This window comes from Drosophila sechellia, chromosome X (assembly GCF_004382195.2).
Source record: "Drosophila sechellia strain sech25 chromosome X, ASM438219v1, whole genome shotgun sequence".
In the NCBI taxonomy this organism is placed as follows: Eukaryota; Metazoa; Arthropoda; class Insecta; order Diptera; family Drosophilidae; genus Drosophila; species Drosophila sechellia.
The window spans coordinates 13,719,430-13,741,986 of record NC_045954.1 but is presented as its reverse complement, the minus strand read 5'-3'; the positions used below and the strand labels follow the sequence as shown (position 1 = coordinate 13,741,986).

Here is a 22,557-nt window from a genome sequence, read left to right as displayed (position 1 = left end):
ATTCAATTAAATGCCTTCAAATGTGACTTGCCGACATTTCTTAATGTTGCTCGCATTGCTGTTGTTGCCGCTGCTGCGGCCGAGGCATACATTAAAATCGTATAAAATTGTCATGTTAATAACCAATAATTGTTAATTTACAACTCACACACGGACATGGATAAATACACGCTGCGGATGCCAGCCAAAATGAAAAGAAAAATCGAATCAAATCGAAGTCGTAATACACTCGCAATCGATGGTTTTAGTTTAAGTGGCAAATGAAATTAAAAACTTTGTGGAGTTTAATGAAAATCTCAATAACCATTCTACAATGTATGATCTTTTTTACAAATCACTTGATATACTATAACTACATGCGTATGTATTGTTAGGGTATTCGAAAAGTGTGACCAGGCGCGTATGTGCAGTGTGCACTCGCATGTGTGTGTTTGGATTCGTTTTTTGAGTTATTTGCTTTTTGCCTGGTTTTGGCATTTTCAGCATGTCCATTAACATTTTTGCCACATTTTCGGCTCCATTTATTCTCTTTTTGTTATGCCTAAGTTGCGATTGTTGGCCAAAAGTATTTGAAAAATGTTGACAGGACAGACTGTGAAGGGATAGTTTTTTTTTTTTTAACATATCAAACTATCTGTGTAAATTTAAGTGGGACTTGACATTTCGTGCCCGAAGAAACAATTCGAATTTTAGATTATTTAAATTGTGCTATATGATATCTAAGTGGGTTCCCTGTCATCTTTTCCTCATTTTAATTACACATATCGGCTCAAAAGTTGACGCAATTTCCCTACACTTGTTAGCCTAACATGCAACAGATCTTTAAATACCAAGCAAGCAAAATAGCAATAGCAAAAAGCAGCGACAGCGAGCAAACTCAAATAAAACGTGCAAAAAAAGAGTAAAATAAAATTTTTTATAATTAAAATTAACAACTTTTCTTGTCACGACTGGAAACAACGACGACGACGACGCTCGAAGCCAACTTGTTGCCTGTTGCTGCTGCTGCCTGCTATAATTATGCGCATTTTCAACAGATTTATATCTGGCTATCGCCTCTCTCTGTCTCCCTCCCTCTTCCCACTCCCCCCTCCAACCCCCTCACTCAAGTCGAGCTGGAAACGCATACGGCAAAAAAAGAAAAAGATAGCGTATCTCATTAGAATTGCCAGCTGTGTATGGGCTTTATAGATAGATATAGAAACCCAACTCTGTGTATAGTATATAATTAGTAATTGTTGCACAAGCCGCCTGCCAAAGCCATCCGCCAGCACCCCCCTCCTTCCCCACCACCCTGTGGGCCATCATTCTAGCATTTAGACAGAAAGAGATGGAAAGAACGAGGCAGAGAGAGATGACAGAAACGCAGGCCAGGCTAAATTAAAACCCAGTTTGAAGGTCAACAGCGACACGAGCTGCGTGGCCCGGCAACAGCATCAGCAATACAGAAGCAGCAGCAGCAACACCAACAACTATAACTACAACAAATAGCAACAATATCAGGCAGTAAAACTATGCACAAAAGTCTCGGCTCAAAATCTGACGTCAGCAACAGGAACTGAATCTGAATCTGAAACTGAAACTGAAAAAAATCGCGTTGCGCATGCGTTGGCGCTGATATTCGCATTCGCATTCTCAATCCCTCGGATCATATATATTTTTTTTTAATTTTTTCTGCTTATTGAAGTGCTTTTTTTGCATTTTTTTCGGGTGTTGGTGTTGCATAAAATAAGATTAATCACCGCCAAACAAAAAGTGCGGCCAAATGTGTCCCATTAATCAGCGAGTTTGTAGGAAACCCAAGCTAAACCCAAATTAAGTTGATGAGGGAACAAATTCAAAAGGAGAGTTTAAAACGAATGGCTTAACGGTGGATTTTAGGTGTAGAAATCGTGGGCGATAATATGCAAACTAATGTTACAATTATTATCTTTAAATTATTCGCCAGTTTTAAAAACCTTTTCTAAAGAATATCTCTGCAAACTAAAATTGCCTTAATAAAATATTGAAAAAATGAATGGCACACGCCCGCTATCTCTGTCTTTCTCCAATCAATTCCCTCTCTCTCCGGTTATTTGTTGCATGCCACAAGGAACTCGTTACCAACTGATCGAATCGTATTTAATGTTACTGCTGCTCTTGTTGTTGCAACGCCAGTTGCGTTGCAGTTGTTGCTGTTGCCGTGCCCATAACGGTGTCAATTAAATTATGTTGCAGGCAACATTTTACAATTTGCAACAAATTGTTAACAGCAAAAACAGCACAAATCAATATTACTTTTGTGTGTGTGTATGCTGCGGCTCGGATTCTTTGATTTGATTACGAAGCAAGGGGACTTTCAGTTTGCAGTTGGGGCAACAATGCGTTGCGCGTTGCCATACATAATTTCTGCATGCCGCTTTTGTTGCTTAGCGTGGGATAATCCTGCGGCCAGCGAATGGCCTTCAAAATCAGTCTTCATCACCTCTAAGCAGACCAAAGCACAGTCCCAAAAAAACCTGCGTGTTTCCACAGGTATTTGTTCTCATATTCGGCAGGTCAAGTGCTGTCCTTCTTTGTTTATAAAGCATACTCTCTAAAGGGGTATATCGGTTGGCAGGTACAATTGAAACATATACTTATATTCTAGAGATAAAGAGATAAAGGAAGTAGCAAGCGTTGTTTTGGAACATTTCGGAGGGTATCTCGAACGTCGCTATCCCTTTTCCAACCATCCTTTCTTCGCTTCATTGGGTCCGTGCTTTGTCCTTCCCTTCTTGTGGTCGTCTTGTTAGCTTCCGGTCCCGAAAAACCAACCAACTCAGGTGACCACAAAGGCTGACCAGCAGCGATATACATACATATATTTTCGTCTCACGCAATTGTTAGGCAAATGACAAAGGACTCCCACCTGAGTGCTGGGCAGGATCTGGGCTCTGACCGGGGGTCAGAGGATCCGAAGGGCCTGCGGAACCGGCCAGACGGACCTTCCGGGCCAACGGCGTCAGCTTTTGTGCGTGCGCCTTCGCTCCACACTTGCTGCCCCCCCTCCACGCCCCTTGGAAGGGAATGTGGAGTGATATACAAATTCTATATGCTGACCATTGGGCGGATATTATTTAGACGCTATTGTGTGGCGCCGTCCGTCGTTTGCCAGCGGGCTACCTGTCTCTACCTGCAATTAGCTCGGCCACAGCTGCTCAACCTGATCAGATATCCAATCTGATCGATGTGTGTCCACAAATGTGGTCGAAAGAATAAGTCTGCAAAAGTGAGAGCTTCAATTTGGCAGAGTAATCAAAGAAAACCCTCGAATGAGTTATTATCTCTGATAAATGCGTAGAATATAGCGTAAAAGAAAAGTGCCTCTTATCAATGCTTAACATACGCAAATCTGGTGTTGAATTGCGCGATAAAAAACACGATTTCACTTGATTGACGAACACTTACTGCTACCATTTTGACCTTATCTGTATTTAATGCGCCAGTGTTTGAGTAGCCATAAATTAATTACGAACTGTGTTAACAATGCAATCCAAACTGTAAGAAGAGAAAAAACCCGCATAAATCTTTGAGAATGCGCATAAATTGGCATTGGCGACCTTGGAATCGAGTTGCTACGTAATGTCCCCCCCTCAATCGCCCCACTCAACCAGCCGATTTCATTACTTAACTCATACACATGCACACACGCACGCACACACAGATACAATCACACGAACTTGTTTATCATCAGATAACGGCACCGGTTGATAAAAGCTCACACACTGACACCCAAAACTTTGTGCGTAAGACGCTTTTAAAGCAAGTGAGTTTTACAGCAGGAAACGAAGTCTTTAATATCCTGCATTTAGTTAAACAAAAATATTAACTAAAATACATATTAGCAAAAGTTGTTTTACAGATTTCTGATGACCACTGTAAATATACAGCTTACTCCTTAAAAATCCTTATAACAAATAGTTGCAAATGTGTACTAAATTAAAAACAATTGTAAATAAGTTTTGTTTTGAGTAGAGTCAAATTTGTTTTTAATCGATCATACCCGTCGTACTTTTTTGGAACGCAGTATAAACATTTCCCACCCAAGTTCAAGTTCAATGTCATTCGGATTTATGTTCGAACGCTTGTATGTTTGTGTGTGTGTGGGGCGAGTGCGCGAGTGTGGTATGATAAACGCCAAAACCCGTTCAATCAAAGCCCCAACACTCACACACACACGCATGGCAGCACGCACCGACGCACACTTACGCAGTTTTTTCTCAAGTGTGTGCGTTTTTGTGCGTTCGTTCATCGTTCGCTTCGTTTTATTTCGTCTCTCGTTTCGCGTGACTTTGTCGCTGCTGTAGTTGTTGTTGCTCTCGCGTAAGGCAACAAGTGGGTTGAGTTGCCAACGGCCTCTGCCCAGCCCCCCACGCCCTCGCCAGGCCAACTGGTTTAGTGACGTCATCGTCGTGTGCGTAGCCTTACGCACGTTTTACGCACATTTTCTGCGTTTCTGGGGGCGCGTCTCGTTGAACTTGAAAAGCAGAGAGCAAAGCAAAAGCAGAAATAAGAGCACAGAGGAAACAGCTGATTTATGTGCGTAGTTGGGGTTATGGGTGGTTAAAGTGGGTGTGTATTGTAACCTTGTAACAGTTGAATACTTTTCAGATGGCGTTTATTATCGAACGGAATGCGCCAATGTTTTAAGGTTAAAATTCTAGCTTGCGTGTTCGAAAGATTTTATTTACGTATTCCACTTTGCTGCGTTTTTGGTTTCAAATTCGGTTTGGGGTCTGCCCGTTCCTTTTTGTTAGTGGTCGCAAAAATTGTTTGGACTTTAAATCCAAGGTCAACGTCAACGCATTAGCGACGTCTCGCTCCATCCCTTTCGCTTCCTCTCCCTCTCTCTATCTGCGTCTATGCAATCATTCATTCGTACAGAAATCCGAAAATGAAGATGAATAAAAGCAGGGCAAGATGAAGCAGTTCCAAAGACGTGGCAAAACATATATTAAATTTATTTAATATCAAGAGAGATTTATGGCACATAGAGAGAGAGGGGGATAGAAATAGCCGGAAATTAACGCACTCGACTGCAGCCGCAATTAGAAAGAGACGGCGACAGCGGCTCACTTTGATGAGATAATTTTTTGAAATTATTTATTTTCATATTGTGTGTAGGTGCCTGCCCGTTCGCATTATTTATTTATTTATACCCGAGTGTTCCCTTGCGTTTTTGCAATTCGCAATCTGCGAATGCTTATCGCCGACTCTGTCTCGCTCTGGCGCCCGCGGTCGCCGCTCTTGCCTCTCTTTCCCTCCTCCCTCGTGCATTGGAAATGGCAATAGCAACAACCACAACTAAGCTTTAAAAGCTGCGTTGCGTGTGCCCCTCTCTCTCTATCTCACTCCCTCCGTCTGCTCTTCTTGTCGACGATTCTACTTAATGCTTTGCATATGTATGTGTGTGGGGATCCATGTACATAGCTACACTTGGGGGCATTTCGATAGAAATAGGCAAATAAATACACCTAATACTAAAAACGTATTGAATGATGCAATCTCAAAAATTAAAACATATTGGTACCATTGAATGCGACTGCGTGCATTGGCATGACTAACCGTTTTCTGACTGTTATATCGCCTTGGCATCATTGGCAGAGTTGCATTTTTGCTTATTTTTCCACTTAATGTAGTGATCCAGGAAATGTAAAGTTTTTGTGCAGTAATAAAAACAATATTTAAAGAACACTTTCAAATCTTCACCCCTGCTGTTTCTATGTTCGTTTCCATGGTGTGTGCATGTGGTGTGCGCTGCGAATGCGAATATCAAGGTCAACGTGTGATGTGTTTCTGCCGCTGTCTGCGCTCCTCTCCGTCTCCCCCGCCCTCCTCGCCACTCCATCAGCTCAGGCGCTCCCCCCTCACCCGTCAAAATGAGCTCTAAGAAAATAATTAAATGGCAGGCATGCGAAAGAAAGACAGCCGCACAGTGACGGTATAAAAAAAAGCAATTTTTGAAGCGCAGTTCTTAAATTAGAAATGCCATATTTTGAAATAAAATTGTATTCTTTTGTTGTTTTTTCTCCCATTTTGCCCCTTCCATTGCTACTTGTCTACCGGGTCTTGGCCATTAATCAGTTGCTGAAATGCTTTGAGCAGCTTCAGAAATGGCAAGCAGATGATGCGGCATAATTGTTAATACTATTATGATAAATATACAATGCACAGTGTGCGGAAAAAAGTGTGGGGCAAAGATTGTTGTGGGAAACAATACTCTATTTTGGATTCGAAACTCTTATTGGTAAATACAAATTTTAAATACCAAATGCTTTTGTCTGTTGCCTATTTATTTATCAATTAAATGTACCTTAATAGATGTAATCAAACGATAATCCATCGATAATCACAGTTTAGCGATCCTCAGCCTGTCATCGAAAAAATCAATAAAATTAAATTGCCCACACACACAATTATCGGCAGGGGAAAGCAATCGATAACGATAATCCATCTGGCTAAATTATATAAATTTGCACACATTATGCGAAATTGACGTACAAAAAAGCTAATCACAATGTTGGAAAGTCGGATCGATGATCCGATGGGATCATCATCCATCATCAGGCACTAGTAGTAGTAGTAGTCCGTGGATTGCATTCCTAGCGAATCATCTCCTGCGCAAATTGTATTAAGACATAAATGCGAGTGAAAATCGATGAGGAAGAAGCTGAAGAAGAATCGAAATCTATGTAGATATGTATGTATGTAAGTATGTGTGTTTAGAGTGAGAGAGGAGGTAGAACGGCAATAAAAAAAAGCCGCAAGCGCCAGCCACACAAACACACAGAAAATTGCTGGCTAAAAAAAAAGGGGAACAAAAAAATGAGACCCGGCAAGGCGGCGATATGCAAACATAATAATTTGCATATTTCGCCGCAGTGTTCAGCAATTGTTGCTTTTGTTGTATTTCTCTGATGGTGGTCAAGCAACAAAAACAAAAACAAAAACATCTATAAAAGGGAGTGGTGCCCCCATAATAGAAATGTTAACCTTTCCGCAGAACAGCGAAGCCAGCAGATTCTGCGGTCACACCCAAGTTTGGCAACCAGCGAAGAGCCAGCTCAGCGAAAAGGGTTAGCCAAACTCTGGGATCTGCCGAAGTATATGGTGGTCTAATGAAAACTGCACTAACTTAAGAACCTAGCGTAAGAAATGAAAAGCGGGAGGAGATTCAAATCGGCGCAGGTGCGTGCTGCAGAAGAAGAGACATAAAACCCAGTTCTTAGTGGCGCTATCTGAGAGAATCGAACGCGGAAAACAGGATCATTCAGCTGGAAAACCGGACGAGGGAGAAGAAGATCTTCGATCGAGATAAGAGCGCCGAGATAACGCCCTGCTTTTTAGGCCAGGAAAGTTAATTCACTGGCGCCCACTCTTTTCTTTTAACCACTTGATTTATACGCACGTGTAATTGGAATAGGAATTTCTGAGCCAAAATGGTAGATATTTCTGCGTTCATTTAGTTTAATTTTTTCCATGCTAAAGCTGCTGTTTAAATTTCGGTTGGCGAGGTGGACGCCCACTTGGGACATGCGATCGTTTAGACTGCCGCCCACCTCTTGCCACCTCTTTCTGGCGATCTCTGCCCCTCTCTTTCGTACTGGCAATTTATGTTGTTGACTATTTTGCCTCAAATTACATGCAACTCCAAGGATTTCCCCCTTTTTCTTATATATATATATTAAATATATAGAAGAGAGCTGAAAATGTTTACTAACTGGGCCGTGGCGTTAGAAATCAAAGCCTTTGGCGTTCATTAGCTTTGGGGGCGTTATTCGCCTGCTGCTGCTTCTTTCCTTTTCCTCACCGGCAGCGACGTTCAATTAAAAGTGTTGCCAATTTGCGACGCCTTATGCCCCACCCGGCCCCTTTCGCGGCCAAGCCCATCGTGTAATCAGGAAATTCGATTTTCTTAATGCCACTGAAGGAGTTTCGAAGAGTGCGCAGACTGGACCCAAGGAATCCCCTCCCAACCGCCCAACCCCCACGACAACATATCCCCACGCCCGTGACTTCTAATATGCGCGTGAATTTATTAACGCTCATTTTACGCTGTTGTTGCGATTCGGGGGCGTGTGCAGGCCGATTGCATTTTTTTAAATAAATTCTGGCGCAAACGGCGCGTGACAGGAGGCTCTAAGGAGCGGTTGGAGCGGGGTGGTGGGGGTCGGACTGGGTGGCAGGAGGAAAAAGGAGCAAGTGCTAGAGATGGCAACGATTTTTCAGCAGATGATTTGCTACTTTTAAGCACGTTTATAACCACTTTCAGCCAAAGATTTGGAGCAACATTTTCAGATGCATAATTAAATAAAGCAAATAAATGATTGGATTCGATATATTTGCCGTGAGTTGGCTCACGCGCACATCGCCAGGAGCGAGGTTACCGCAGTCTTAGGCCAAAACCTCATTAGGCTATAGCGAAATCTATATGCGAAATGGAGGCCGACGCCTTTTCAATTTGCCAGCAATGAAAATTTACAACATGGCTGTATGGTCGCTTCTCGACTCCCCCCTTCGAAAAAATAAGAGAGAAAAAAACCGCCAACGATTGGGCCGATCTGCTGGGGATATATGTAGATGTATATATATATATCGGTCGTTCATTGCATACCCCAAGGCGTGCATGCGCACATAAAAATCGACAGCAATGTTGAAACACGGATCGGAACTGGTTGCCAGTTGCAAGTTGCTGATGTTGCTGCTGCTGCAGTTGGTGTTGCCGCTGTTGCAGTTGCTGTGGCATTGTCATTCGTGGCATGTTCACGCCTTGACGCCCGCAGCCAACTGGCGAAAAAAAGAGAAAAAGAAAAAAAAAAAGAGAACTGCACTCCAAATTGAACTCCAACTGAATCGCCCATCGCAGCGCTCCTTTTTTCCGCCCGCCCCGCAGCGATTTTCCCCGCTGCTCCAGCGTTTTCCGGATCGCTCGTTTGTGGCATCTTCAAAAGCGGCATTTGTGGCTGCGTTTGCGAGGCAGATCGTAAATCTAATAAATGCTTGCCGCACCATCGCGCTGCTCAAGGGGGAAAAGCGTGGAAAATGCGCCTTTTTCCTTGGGCGCAGCGCATAGATGATGGACTGATAAAACGGAAAAATTAAAAAGGAGCATTTTTTTTGATGTTTTTTTTTTTTTAAAATACTTAACACTTGCGTGGATGTGCTCTCGTATTTGAACGATTTTGCAGGAAAGATGTGGCACTGTTAGTTAGTGGATTCTATATTCTGGCTTGCCTTTTTCTTGACTAACCAGGCGGATTTTCTATGCTTTTTCAGGTGGTCCTCTCGGCTTGTTCCTCGTACTTCCAGAGCCTGTTCCTGGAGCACCCCGAAGGACATCTAATTGTGATATTGAAGGACGTCCGTTTTGCCGAGCTGCAAACCTTAGTTGAATTCATGTACAAGGGCGAGGTGAACGTGCAATATTGTCAGTTGTCCGCGCTGCTCAAGACAGCGGAATCCCTCAAGGTGGGTGGTCCCTTCCAGAGCAGCCATCTCTTATGTAATACCAATGTAATACCATTCAATTGATGTACACATGTTGCAGGTCAAGGGCCTGGCCGAGATGACGAACCAGAACACGACGCTGCGCGAACCCGAACGGGAACCGGACCGCTTGCGTCCGCAGGGCGGCGGCGGTAGCGGCGGTTCCGCCCACAAGGCGGCCGACAGTCCGGCGGCCGCGCTCGATGCCACAGCGGCCACACAGGCAGCGACTGCCACGGCAACGGCAACTGCCGCGGCGGCAACATCGACCTCAACCTCAGCAACATCTGCGGCGGCAACGGCAGCAGCGACAGCAGCAACATCTGCGTCCACAACGGCAACGGCGGCGGCGGGGAGTAGTAATACAACAACAACAACGGCGGCAACCACAACAGCAACCTGTGCCACAGCAGCAACATCCACGGCAGCAACATCCTCATCATCGTCGGTGACATCAGCAGCAACAGCAGCCGCAGCAGCATCTGGTGTTGCGCACTCGGAGGAGGCGACCTCGTCATCATCGTCAACTGGCGGGCAGAAGCGGGAGGCTAGCGATCGCAGCAGTCCCACGCCCGCCAAACGATCGTCGCGAATGCATCCGGCGGACAAGGTGGATGTGACAGAGGATCGGGAACAGGAGCAACACCAGGCGGACGAGCTGCTGGGCGAGGAGCTGCTCGGTCGCAACTTAAAAGACGAGGAGGAGGACGATGTGGATGACCTGGACGAGAACGAGGAGACGATGCTAAGGGGTCGCGTGGAGGACGAGGACGACGAGGATGAGGAGGAGGACACGCCCATGCCGTTGGATCTCTATCAAAGACCAAATGTCGAGCCAAAAAGCGCCGCAGCAGCAACAGCAGCGCAGCAGGGCGGTAGCAACAGCCTCAGCGGTAGCAGCAACGCTTGCCACACCAACAGCAGCAGCAACAGCAATAATAACAATAACAACAACAACTCCAGCAGCAACAACAACAACACTAGTAGTGGGAAAACCTCAGCGGCCAGCAATGGCGGCACAGCGACATCCGGCGGCACAGCGGACTCCGTGGTTGCGGTGGATGACGATGACGACGACGACGACGGTGGCCATCATCATCAGCGACAGGTGATGGACGATCGATTGGAGCAGGATGTGGACGATGAGGATCTGGACGACGATGTCGTGGTGGTGGGCCCCGCCACCGCGATGGCCAGGGGCATTGCCCAGCGGCTGGCCCATCACAACCTGCACCGTCTCCATCACACGCACCACCATGCTCAGCACCAGCATCCGCATCAGCACCACCAGCATCCGCAGCACCACCATCCGCCGCACCACCAGCAGCACCATACGCACTCGGATGACGAGGATGCCATGCCCGTGATTGCCAAGAGTGAGATCCTCGACGATGACTACGACGATGAGATGGATCTGGACGATGACGATGAGGCGGACAACAGCAGCAACGATCTGGGTCTCAACATGAAAATGGGCAGCGGTGCAGGCGGCGGCGGTGGCGTGGACCTGTCCACCGGCTCCACATTGATACCCTCGCCATTGATCACCCTGCCATCCTCATCGGCGGCGGCGGCAGCTGCAGCGGCGGCGATGGAATCGCAGCGCTCCACGCCGGCCATGTCAGCGGCCCAGGCAGCTGGAGCGGGCGCCTCGGACCTCAGTATTGGTGGCTCCGGCGGTCGACCGGCGTCCAGGAGCTCACGCGACGGCGGCGGCAACGATGGCGGCAGGGGAGGAGCATCATCCTCCAGCCTGCTGAGCCCGGGAACCGTGGCCAATCTCCTGCCCGTGCAATCGGTGCCATTGGTGAGTTGTGATTGCCAGATAGGCTAATATCAGCTGCAGTTTGTAGGGTAGTCCTATTCCACTGACGTATGCCATTCCATTGCAGAGTCTCAAGAAGGAGATCGATTGCAGCGAGGACGACAACAGCAGTCACAGCAGACACATGCAACAGCGTTCGGCATCAGCTGGCGGCGGCCTGGGCGGCGACCTTGACTACCGCGCCTCCCACGAGTCGGTAAGTCTGCGATTTGGCAATACCTTCGACCCTGGCCCTAACCCTGTCCCTGACCCCGCCCCTGAATTCCCCCCTCTGAAAATACGATTCGAAACGAACCCCTGCCAAAATTCGAAAAGAAACTCCAGTCCCAGGAGATGCCTTTCAGTGAATGCTTTTGCTGCTTCGATAGGTTAAAAAAAAAAGATAAAATATCTAACGAATTCCGAGATGCGTCTCGCAAAAAAGATCTATCTGATCCCAATCTGGCTCGATCCGACTCCATTTCTACATATGTATATGTATATCTATATCTTAAGTATTGCTCTCTCTCTGTCTGTTCTTATATATATATATACTTCAATATGCCATATTTATATATTTAATTACCAAAAACAAAATACAAAATCCAAAAAACAAATGCAAAAAGAAAACAAAATCAAAACTCAACATATATTTTTGCTCTTCGTCGTGTTCTTTGTCTATGAATTTTTTATACATATATATATATACCCATACATATATATCTACTTAATATATATATATAACTTATCCATCTATATCTACTATGCCCTATATACATATCAAGTTTTTCCCAACCTAAGAAAGTAAAGTTTTTCTTTTTTCTATTCAGTTGAAGATAATCCTAAAAGTAATTTGAGAAAAAAAACCAAGTATCAAATGTTAGTTGTTCAGTTTCCTAGCTCTATATAGTAATCATGTTTTGTTCAATGTGTAGCGCTCTATCTCTCTATCTGTCTCTCTCTACCTCTAGCTAGCTATCTCTCTCTCTCTCTCTCTATCAATGTCTATCGATAAGTGTCTATGTAATTTTGTTAGTTAATCCAATCTATGTGTATGTAATCTATGTTGTTGTTGTCGTATATCTATGTGTAAATATCTCTCTGTAAATTTCCCACACACACTTACACACCTAAAACACCATATGCCATAAGTTTTCGCACAGTTGATAGAATTTTGTGTTTGGTTTTATTTCGATGGTAGTTGAGTTTTTATCGCTTCGTTTTGTGGGCCACTTCCACTTTTCACTTGCCACACATTGTTGGCAATTTCCGTTTGCAATTTTGTCCCCCACCCGCTGCCCAAACCCCCCGTCAACTTCAACACCCCTGGAATTTTTTGTTTGTATTATTTATTTACTGGCCATGTTCTGTTCGAGGTCCTTCTTCCTTCCGCCCCCTCTATTCCATTCCCTGGCCTTCTATTTTAATTTAATTTTTTATTTGCCACCAATGCTGTTGCTGTTGTTGCAGTTGCATGTTTACGACACTATAATTTTCAATATGGCTGTCAAGAGAGGCGCCATTGTCCAGGAGTTTGCGATGAAAATATTAAAAAAAAATGATTCGACGAGGCGATTCTCTATAATTAAGTCAGGAGGAAAAGTAATTCGAGCAAGCGAAAAACAAATAACCAATTTGATGCAGAAATACTTGGAAAACAAGCATTAAATATAGAAGAATTCTCACGATTTAACATAGATTCAACATAGCATCACAAACCCACTAGTGATGTGGAATTATTCAGTCGCCTCTAACAAATGAACATGCAAATAAAGTATACGCAGTGTGTGCAGTGGCCGCCTTTAATCCAGCTCGGCAGCCTTTCCATGTCCGTACATTTATTATTTGAGACTGCTATATAAATAAAATAAAAACCAAATCAAATATTCAAATCAAACAATAAGAAAAATTGTCGCATGTTGCAACAGGACAAACAAAGGGGAGTCCATACACAAAAAAAAGACAAAAAGAAAAACTAAGGAATTGCTTGCACTGTGTGGGGTTGGCTCGATATTCAATTTATTCTGTTTTTTTTTTGCCCAAGTGCGAACGAGGCATTTCGCGTCGCTTCCTTTTGGGCGGCGGTTGTCTCCACTAATTTTGGCTCGCATTCAGAGTGAATGTAATGCATACTTTTGGGTGCACGGCAAGCACAACTGTACTCGCCTGGCAAAACATTTAGCTTCCGGCAAATATATTTTCACATTACATTTTTCCCCGCCTCCCGCGCCATCTACTCATTCTTTTTAAGCGAAATTTTTCGTCAGCAAGGATATACGCGTAAAATGTTGGCCTGAAACACACAAAAAAAAAGACGAAAAATAGGAGAATGAAAGCAAAAGGAACACGAGTAGCCACTGTCGTTTTTCTTATGTTTTCTAGCCTCTTCTGCCAGCTTTTCCTACTTCAGTGCAGTGGAAAAAGGCAGCAAGAAAAAAAAAGATTTTATATATGCATAACGCACTTTGTTGCAACGCTTGACGAGTTTAAGGGCGAATTTCGGGGTGGCAAAAGCTGGATGACAGGCCCCAGATGGGCCAAGCCAGCGGAAATGTTGTCAAAAATGCAAGAGCACCTAAAAAAAGCTTGAAAATTAAAATGTAATGTTGACTCGCCGCAAGTTTACAGTCTACGAATGCATTCAAGATGAAAGTTTTGCGATTAAAGAAATTAAAAGTCAGGGAATATGCTTATCAAGCATATATTTAATTAAAATTCCACAATATTTTCGTATACCTGTTAAATAACTTTAATGTATGTAAAACTTAGTCATATGTATTTTCCCATTTTCCAATATTGGAATTGTTTGTCAATGAGGATAAAGGTTCGCATTTTTCTATAGCTTAACTAGATAAACTTTTAAGGAAGTCTGGAGCATTACGTGGTATTTATCGTATATGTGTATGCATCTCCAACAAACCAACATGATGATTTTCAAGCAAGTAAATAATATGAATATTTAAAAGAGTCTTCTAACTATATAACGATATTTACCCCAACATTTAAAATGGTTTGATTTTCGTTGTGTGTGTGTGTGTGTGTGTGTAGATAGGCGACTTTGTGCGCTGCAATTCGTTGACTCTGATGTTGTGCAGGCCTCTTGTAGGCCTCTCCAAGCCATTGCCGCATAATAAATACTTTTGCTTTTACACTTTCTTTTTTTTCTGGCCTGCGCTGCACTCCTTTCTCCGTTCTCTTTGGCCCTTTCTTCGCGGTGGCGCGAAAGGGGGAGAAATGATTATAAGGAGGGTAGCTGCAGTGAAACAAAGGCAAAAGCAAAACCAAAACAAAAACAAAAACAAAAATCAACGCACAGAACCAACAACTTTTGCTTTCTTTTACTTTTTGCTTTCTTTTCTACACGGACACACACTACCACACACATGAGTATTTAATTTTGAAACAAATGCGTTCCTCATATTTTTTTTGCCTCTCGTTTTTCGAGCTGCTGCAGCTCTTATGCAATTTTTTCATAGCATACCTTTAGGCTGGCCCTCTCAACTGTCGCCGCTGCTGTGCTTGCATTTTATGAGTCCGCCCCCACCCCCTGTGGAGCTCCAGCCCCAACCCCCTCCCGCTCCACCATCACCTGCCCTTGTCAGCGTTTGCGTTGTTTGTTTGCCGTCCACATTGCGTATGCGTAATATGAACGCTGCTACAGAGACAAGCAAGGCGGAAATATTAGGAATGCGAAGACACAAGTGTCAATAGTTGCTCGAAATATATTAAAAAGCGAGTTATTGGCAGAATTTAAACAAAGAATTAAATTATATGTCACTTAAATTATTAAAATATCAATTGAGCTTGCCAAAATAAGCGAAGTTACTGGCTGCTTTTTGACAAATATATAAACTTTTGGACAGATTTTAATCGAAACGAATGCTCAGCTTTAACATTTAATAAACTTAATGTACTTAATTCGTTACTATTAACTTTTTGCTCAAAATAGAAGAGTTCGAGTTTCGGGTGCCTAATTTTTGTACCGCCACTGTTCGCATCCACATGGATTTGTTTATGTTTGTATATAAATGCCGGGGATATCCATATATTTTTTTTAATATTTTTATTCGGAGGCTTTCGCACAACTTTTGACTGAATGCATTTAGGTATTGTCGCTGGGGTTTGGGCCTTGAGGGGGAGCCCTCCCCCTTTCACCCGGCACCCCATCCACCCCATCACTCTAAGCCTCCATCAATGCCTGGCAACTGTCAATCATGCAATGCACAAAAAAAAAAAATAAAAAACAAAAAAAAACCGCAAAAAAAGATTTTTGTGAGGCAGCGGAAATCCAAACAAATATACGAAAAGAGCGAAAAAAAAAGAATAAGAGTCAACAAGAAAAAATGCTGCCAAAACGCAACAAATGCCAAAGCGAAAATATATTGCATTGTGTGTGGGGCAGCAGGAGCCCCAACCGCCACACCCCCCTTTCAGTTCGCTCCCCTTTTTGTGCCCCACCCCCTCACGCACATTGCACATTTGGCGCTGCAACGGCGACGTCGACTTCTCTGCCGCGGCATTGTAATCAGGGCTCGATGCGCCGCGCTGCGTTGATTGCAAAGTTTTTCAAGTGCTTTTTGGTGGGCGGCCCCTCCTCCGTCCTTTACCCCATCTGCCTGGCCACGCCCCCCCCGACTCGGTGCGCCCCTTGCCGATTTACCCGGTTTTTATTTCGGCTTAAATAAGGGGGAATTGAAGCTACAAAACTGCTAATAGCCTCGCCGACTTTAAGCCTTTTCAATAAAAAATGCAAATTGCCTTGAAGGTAAGCAAATCGGATTTTTAGAAACAAAATTCGATTTCAGGAACTACATATGTATCTTTAAGATAAAGAGGGAGTATCTAAGATAGTAATCATTGGGTTTCGATAGTTTTTCATCGGGTGAGTTTTAGAGAGGTAGTTATACTTTGGAATTTCACCAAAAAGTGAAGTATTTGTCCAATACTGCAACTTATGACCTATCGGGGTCACCGCCCAGTTGCTCTTGAACTTTCATCTGCATCTGCAACAATGCGAAACTCTTTGAGGTCTGACTTCTGTCTCGTTTGGAGTGGGTTCGTCATCGGGTTGCCTGCTTGGACTGTTTGCTTTGTTCGCAAATACATATCTATTTTATACATATTTGTTGTAATACAAAAAATCAGCGAAACGCGCAGAGATTGCCACTTCCGCGAAAAAACACGAAAAAAAGCGGAAAAAGACACCAAATGCAAGAACACAAATAAAAATATATATTTGTATTTATATGGAAAAGGCAAAACACCATATTTATATATATATATGTATGTATATATCAATGCAAACACTCCAAAGGGCTCACAAAAATGCGAAATAAAAAAGGAATTATAACAATACATAATAATTTGTGCAAAAATATTACGAAAAACGGAGAGTTGCGGAATATTTGAAATAGTCGCTTCCGCTTTTCGCCCGCCCAGCAGACCAAAGTTCTATGAGTTTCCGCAATATTTGCCAGATGCGTTATATGCGTCATCTATTGCGTCTATTTTTTGATTGCAATGAAAAGGGACCTTCAAAAAAAAATAATAAAAATAAAAAACACAAAAAAGGAAAATAATTAAGCGCACCAAATGCAAACAAACCAGCTGAAATTGTATATATATATATATATATGTATGTATGTATATACGTGTATATATGGTTGGGTGTACGGCTCTCGTGGCTGCATAAAAAGGCAAGGCAAACCCAAGAGAGTTTTCATTAAAAATTTGCTTTTATTAAAATGTGACGGGCTGGGGCAAAAAGTGGGGAGGTCGAGGTTGAGGACGATGGGTGGGAGGTTGAGGCCGATGGCTTAAAGCTCCGCAATACGGCATCAAAATGAACAAGAAAAGGCCGACGACCGTCGAAAATTTTTCGTAGAAAAAGAAGCAAGCCAAAGGGGCAGCCGAAACCAGACGCACATCGATCGATATTTGATTATGGTATTATTGCGGCGACGACACGACTATGACGATGACGATGGCGATGACGATGATGATGATGACGACGAAGTCGGTCCTCAAGACGACCAAAGCGGTGCAGACGTTGATGACTTCGATGCACATTGGAAAAGGGAATTCCTCGTAACTCCATAAGTTTCATACTGTGACCTTCAGTCAATCAGTGTTTCGTGGGCAAACATACTTAGCAATCTACTGAATTTCAGATTGGTTAGCTTGGCAAAGTTCAATCACATTTTCTTCAAGTGTACAACGCAGGACATTAACTGCAATGTGACAACAGCAGAGGCATCAGATGTGGAGTGCGTCTGGGGCATTTGGGAAAATCTGAGAAAATCGGTGAAAATCGGGGTAGCTCGAAAGGAAGTGGAGGTGTGGAGGACCAGATAATCACTCCATTAGGCTAGGCCTAGGCTCGTTGAACTCGTCTCCCATATCGAAGCGGTTCATCGACTTAGGGCGCTACTTCTTGGCCATTTCCCCATTTCGCTGCCATCCTAATCCCCTTTACCATTTCGCATTTCGAATTTTTTGCGCTCTTCTATTTGGCATTTGTGCTTGTGGTGACCCAGATTTGGTGGACCCTGCACTGGGGTTATTCAATAATCCGCTGCTGGCAAGAGCGGGAGAGGCCGAAACTGCAATTTGGCTAATGGAAAGTTTGTTTATTTGGTGGCCTGTTTGCTGCCTGCTGCCTGTTTTTTGCCGGCAGAAATCACGCAACATCAGTGGATGTAAGTTACTGGTGCATCGGTCGAGTAATCTCCGTTAAAGCAACAAAACCCAAAAAAAAAAGAAAGGAAAACCCATCCTGCAAGCAGCTGAGCTCAATTAAATTTATGGGGAAACTTTTGAGAATCGCCGAAGGCTGCGGGCAATTGGTATTCATGCATTGCAATGGGCACTTTATGTTAACAACGCAATTTAGTTTTGTAAATAGTGTTAAAAGAAACATATACATAGGTAACTGCAACAACAGCCCTACTAAACTTTCAGTTTACATAGCTTTAAGATCGCTATTTCACCCACACTAATGCACACCCATCTATTGTTTTTTAGAATCCTTAAGTTTTTATTTATTTTTTTTTTGTATATACTGCATGTGTTATAAAGCCCATAAAATGGAAATCATACATCCTACAAACATTTTGGCCAAGCTAAGCTAAAAAAAAAAACAGAAACATAAATAACAGAAGATTCTATTTTAATTTTGCGCTTTGTGAGAAAATTGAACTAAAATCCCCCTATAACCGAAAAATTTGACAAACTAAAAACTGTAAATGAGAACGAAATTCGCTGCACAAAATTTGGACCGTACCCACTTATATATATATATATTCGATTCCCCGATTTCCAGCCTTATAAATCGATTTATTTCCTTTCTTTGCATTACAATTACAATTAGCTGAAACGATGCAGTCCTTTGTTGTAAGCCCTTTTTATTTGATTTCACTTGAAACCAAACTTGTAAATGTAATATTTTGCTATAACTTGTTATCTTTGTCTCAAACTTACTCTCTGTCTCGCTCTCGCTCTGTGTGTCACTTTATCTGTCTCTCTCGATCTATTTGTCTCTCTGTCTCTATCTATATCGATATTATCAATGTGTCAAACTGTGTGTTGTGCTTTTAATATAATTAATCAATACGAATACGGTACAGCAATATAAAAGAAACCACAAATTCTCCATCAAATAAAACAAGAGAGGGGTCCAGATCTGAACGTTGTGCAATTGATAACCGAGATATATATACCTAAATATATATATATATATAATGCATTAATTTATCAACCAAAACAAAGAATCGTACTAAAGCGCTTTTGGTGTTTTTTAAACTACATAACCGCAAAAAAAGTATAAACAAAACCACAAGAAAAGAAATCACTGTCAAGAAATGCAACCAAAAAAAAAAAAAAGAAAGAAAAAATATAGAAATAAAAAATTCTGAATCAAATTATAGAAAACTAAATCGAACTAACTCACACATACACACCAACATGCCACGCTCACACACACCCACAAATCACACTCGACCAACATACTATATAATACTATTTTTTCAACGATATATATGTATTATCTAAATGTGGAACGCTTTTACCATAAATCGTTCGTTCGTTGTTCGTTTATGTAAATGGTAAATGTGTGTGTTCTATTTTTCCATAAGCTAAATGTCTTTCATTTCTCTCTATAAACGTATATTTTCGTTTTTGTTATCGTTCATTTCCTTAATTAATCATTACTACGTGTTTTACTTAGCCAATGTGTGTGTGTTTTTTTCACTTTTTTTTTTTTTTGTTAAAAATCTATTGTTGATAGTTCGATTTTCGAATGCTCGTTGGGCATTAAATAATATGTGTGTCCTTTGACGATTTTTTGCAACTTTCTCACTTGAATCAAACAATTAAGGTGACTATAATTTTTCAAGGAAAATCTATTTAAATGCAGTCAAAGAAATGATTTCAATTTTGCCCAATCATTAATTCGAAATAAAATAATCGATGCCCGAGTTCTAAAAGTTTTTTAAAAGAAACTGTTAAATTGTCAAATTTAAATTAATTTAATTGCTCAAATAAAGAAAAAGCTGAAAACTTGTAATCATTATCATTTATTGTTAATCCTTTTTGTTAACATTTTCACTTATACTTTTGGCTGATGGACTTTAACTTATTCAATGTGTGTACTTTTATGTTCCTAGATATATTTTATGTTTTTTACCTATTGTGCTCTATGCTCTTATTGTCTGTCTCTCTCTCTCTCTGACTCTTTTGGAATTGATGTTGTGTACTTTTATTTAATTTCTCTGGTTTCTTCAATTCTCAGCTCTATTTCTTACTCTATCTCTTTCTAATTATTAACCCAATCGCTCTGTCTGTCTCTCTTTCTGTCTGTCGTTACATTTTTGTGTTTACTATATAAAACCTACTCGTATGTATACATAATATATGCCTCTGTTTCCTTCCATATCATTTATCGTTGTTGTTGTGCTCTACTGAATTAAAGACATCGGATATCGATTATCGATAATCGAAAGGATTACGTATGTGTGTTTTAAATGTGTGTTTGGTTGTTCCGTTGGTCGATTTTTTAGTTACCTGAACTTTTGAACTAAATGTTGTGACTCCTGATGATACCATACCATATACCATACGTATAAGTCTGAAGATCTGTCTCTTTCTCTAGGTATATATACATACCACACGTACTGTACATGCGTACGCCTAAGTTAATGTATGTAATACCTGACTCAACTGCAACTGTGCCACCTATGTATAAGATATGGAAACTCGATCGTTCCCCTTTGTCCAACCACAAGGATATAGAACTTTGTGCGCAGGTTTCTTAGCTTCTGGGCTAAATGGATTTTCGAATCCGCATCCGAAATTCCGTTCTCACTTGTTTTCATTTTCCGTCCTTACTTGTTTTTTCATTTCCATTACCTTTATCTCCTACTTTCTTGCCTTTTGTTGCACTTTTTTTTATTGTTTTTCGTTGTGCCATATATTTGCAAAGAAAAAATAAGAAAATAAATGAAGACACTGAAAAGAAAAAAATTAAGTATAAAAAAAAGTGATAAGAAAAAAGAAAAATGTTGATTGTTTTTTAACATTTATTTTGATTTGATAATATTGACATTGTCAAGAAGTTGATCTGCGTTTTTTGAACATGGCTGTGCTGAATGAACATTTCCCATGACTTGTATAACCATTCGTTAGAGTCAATGTGCCTTTTATTTTTGTGTTTTTTTTTCTGTAAAATCCGACCATTTGAGTTTAATGCGATCAAAGAGTGCGGAATATGGAAAAACTTCTTGAAAATAGTTAAGTAAAGCCACTGATTTGATTTAACTTATCTCAATTGCATATTTTGTTTGTTTTGATTTGAGACTTTTTGAACCACACGAAATTTGAAAAACACAAAAAACACGATTTGGCCCCCCGAGTTTGTTTTCTCCAATAACCCAAAATTTTGTATGTTTTTTTTTTCGTTTTGTTTTTTATTCAAAATTGTATTCTTTTTGTTTAAGCATTTATGGACATTTATGTACAGATTAACCATTTTAATTTGTATTGATTTTTTTCGTGCGCTAAATTGTCAAATCAGGCAAAAATGATACCATTTTTTTCCAAATTTTCAAAAGAACCCAATTAAACGAACTAGAAGATGTATGCAAGGTGTGCGTGGTGAATAGCTCTTTTTTTTATTTAGTTAAGTAAAGTTTTTACTTTCGTCTGGTTGCCAGACGAATGAACAAGCCCGAACCCTAAAGTTTTTGTTTTTGATTTGACAATCCAATTGAAGTACGAAAAAAAATCACTGTTCAACCAAATTTAAACTTTTAAATCGATAAAGCGTACCGCGTTCCAAATTTGATCAAAATCTTGGTCAAAACGTCAAATTTAAGCAAAAAAAAACCACAAAACAAAACAAAACAAATTTTAACAATAAGTTTACACAAACAAAAACTATATTTAAAAAGAAAAAACACAAAAAGCTAAATGTAATACCGAAATCAAAAAAGAAAGCAATGAAAAAGCTTTATCAATATCTAACGTACGATTATGCGACGTTTTTCGAACAACGCCCAAACAAAAATCGAAATTCAACTTCTTGAAAACAAAAAAAAAGCAAAAAAGTACCAAAATACCGAAAATTATATAAATACCAGATACTTTGTTAATGCAATTCTTGTAAAGCAATAACTATGAAAATGAAAAACAACAAGCGAAATACACAACGATAGTCAAATGCTGAAACCCCCTCTTGTTTTTTTGGCATCCATCCAACGGTTTGAGACACGTTTGAAGAACTCGGCCAAGGTTTCGGCCTGGTCCACGGGCCAAGAACTGGTCCAGACCCAAATCTGGCGGAGTAGGGAGAGGCGCAGAGCCGGAGGAGAGCATTGCAGGGCCTGCGAGGCCCCTAAGTTTTCCATTCTTCTTCTCTGATGACATTGATTCATTGATTTCGTTTTCAGTTCCTTAATTTTCTGTTTTTTTTTCTCGACAATTGTAAAGTTTGTAATTTGTTTTTTTTTTTCCTAATTTTCCTTTTACCTATCTCTCCCACGCTCATGTACAACTAAAATACTAGAGTTCCAACGCTGATTTATTTTACCGACAGTGAAGTAAGGAGAGCAAGTTGCTGAAGTAAATACTCTGTGATTATCTTCTTTTTAAATGCATAATTTACGTTGTCTTAGTTTGGAACATCCTATATATAACTCTCTCTCTCTCTCTCTTACTCTCTCTCTCTCTCTCACTCACTCCAAGTAAACAAA

General features: G+C 41.4%; 1 protein-coding gene across 4 annotated transcripts in view; it reads left to right on the top strand.

The window, feature by feature from the left end:
- LOC6618473 (sal-like protein 1) overlaps positions 1-22,557 on the top strand; it is a 111,118-nt gene that overhangs the window by 68,353 nt on the left and 20,208 nt on the right. For all 4 annotated transcript variants that reach the window (XM_002042707.2, XM_032724391.1, XM_032724393.1 and 1 more), the window contains exons 3-5: positions 9,298-9,489; positions 9,569-11,314; positions 11,400-11,528. In XM_002042707.2, coding sequence (XP_002042743.2) covers positions 9,298-9,489; positions 9,569-11,314; positions 11,400-11,528 — 2,067 coding nt within the window. The remainder of the gene's footprint in view (positions 1-9,297; positions 9,490-9,568; positions 11,315-11,399; positions 11,529-22,557) is intronic.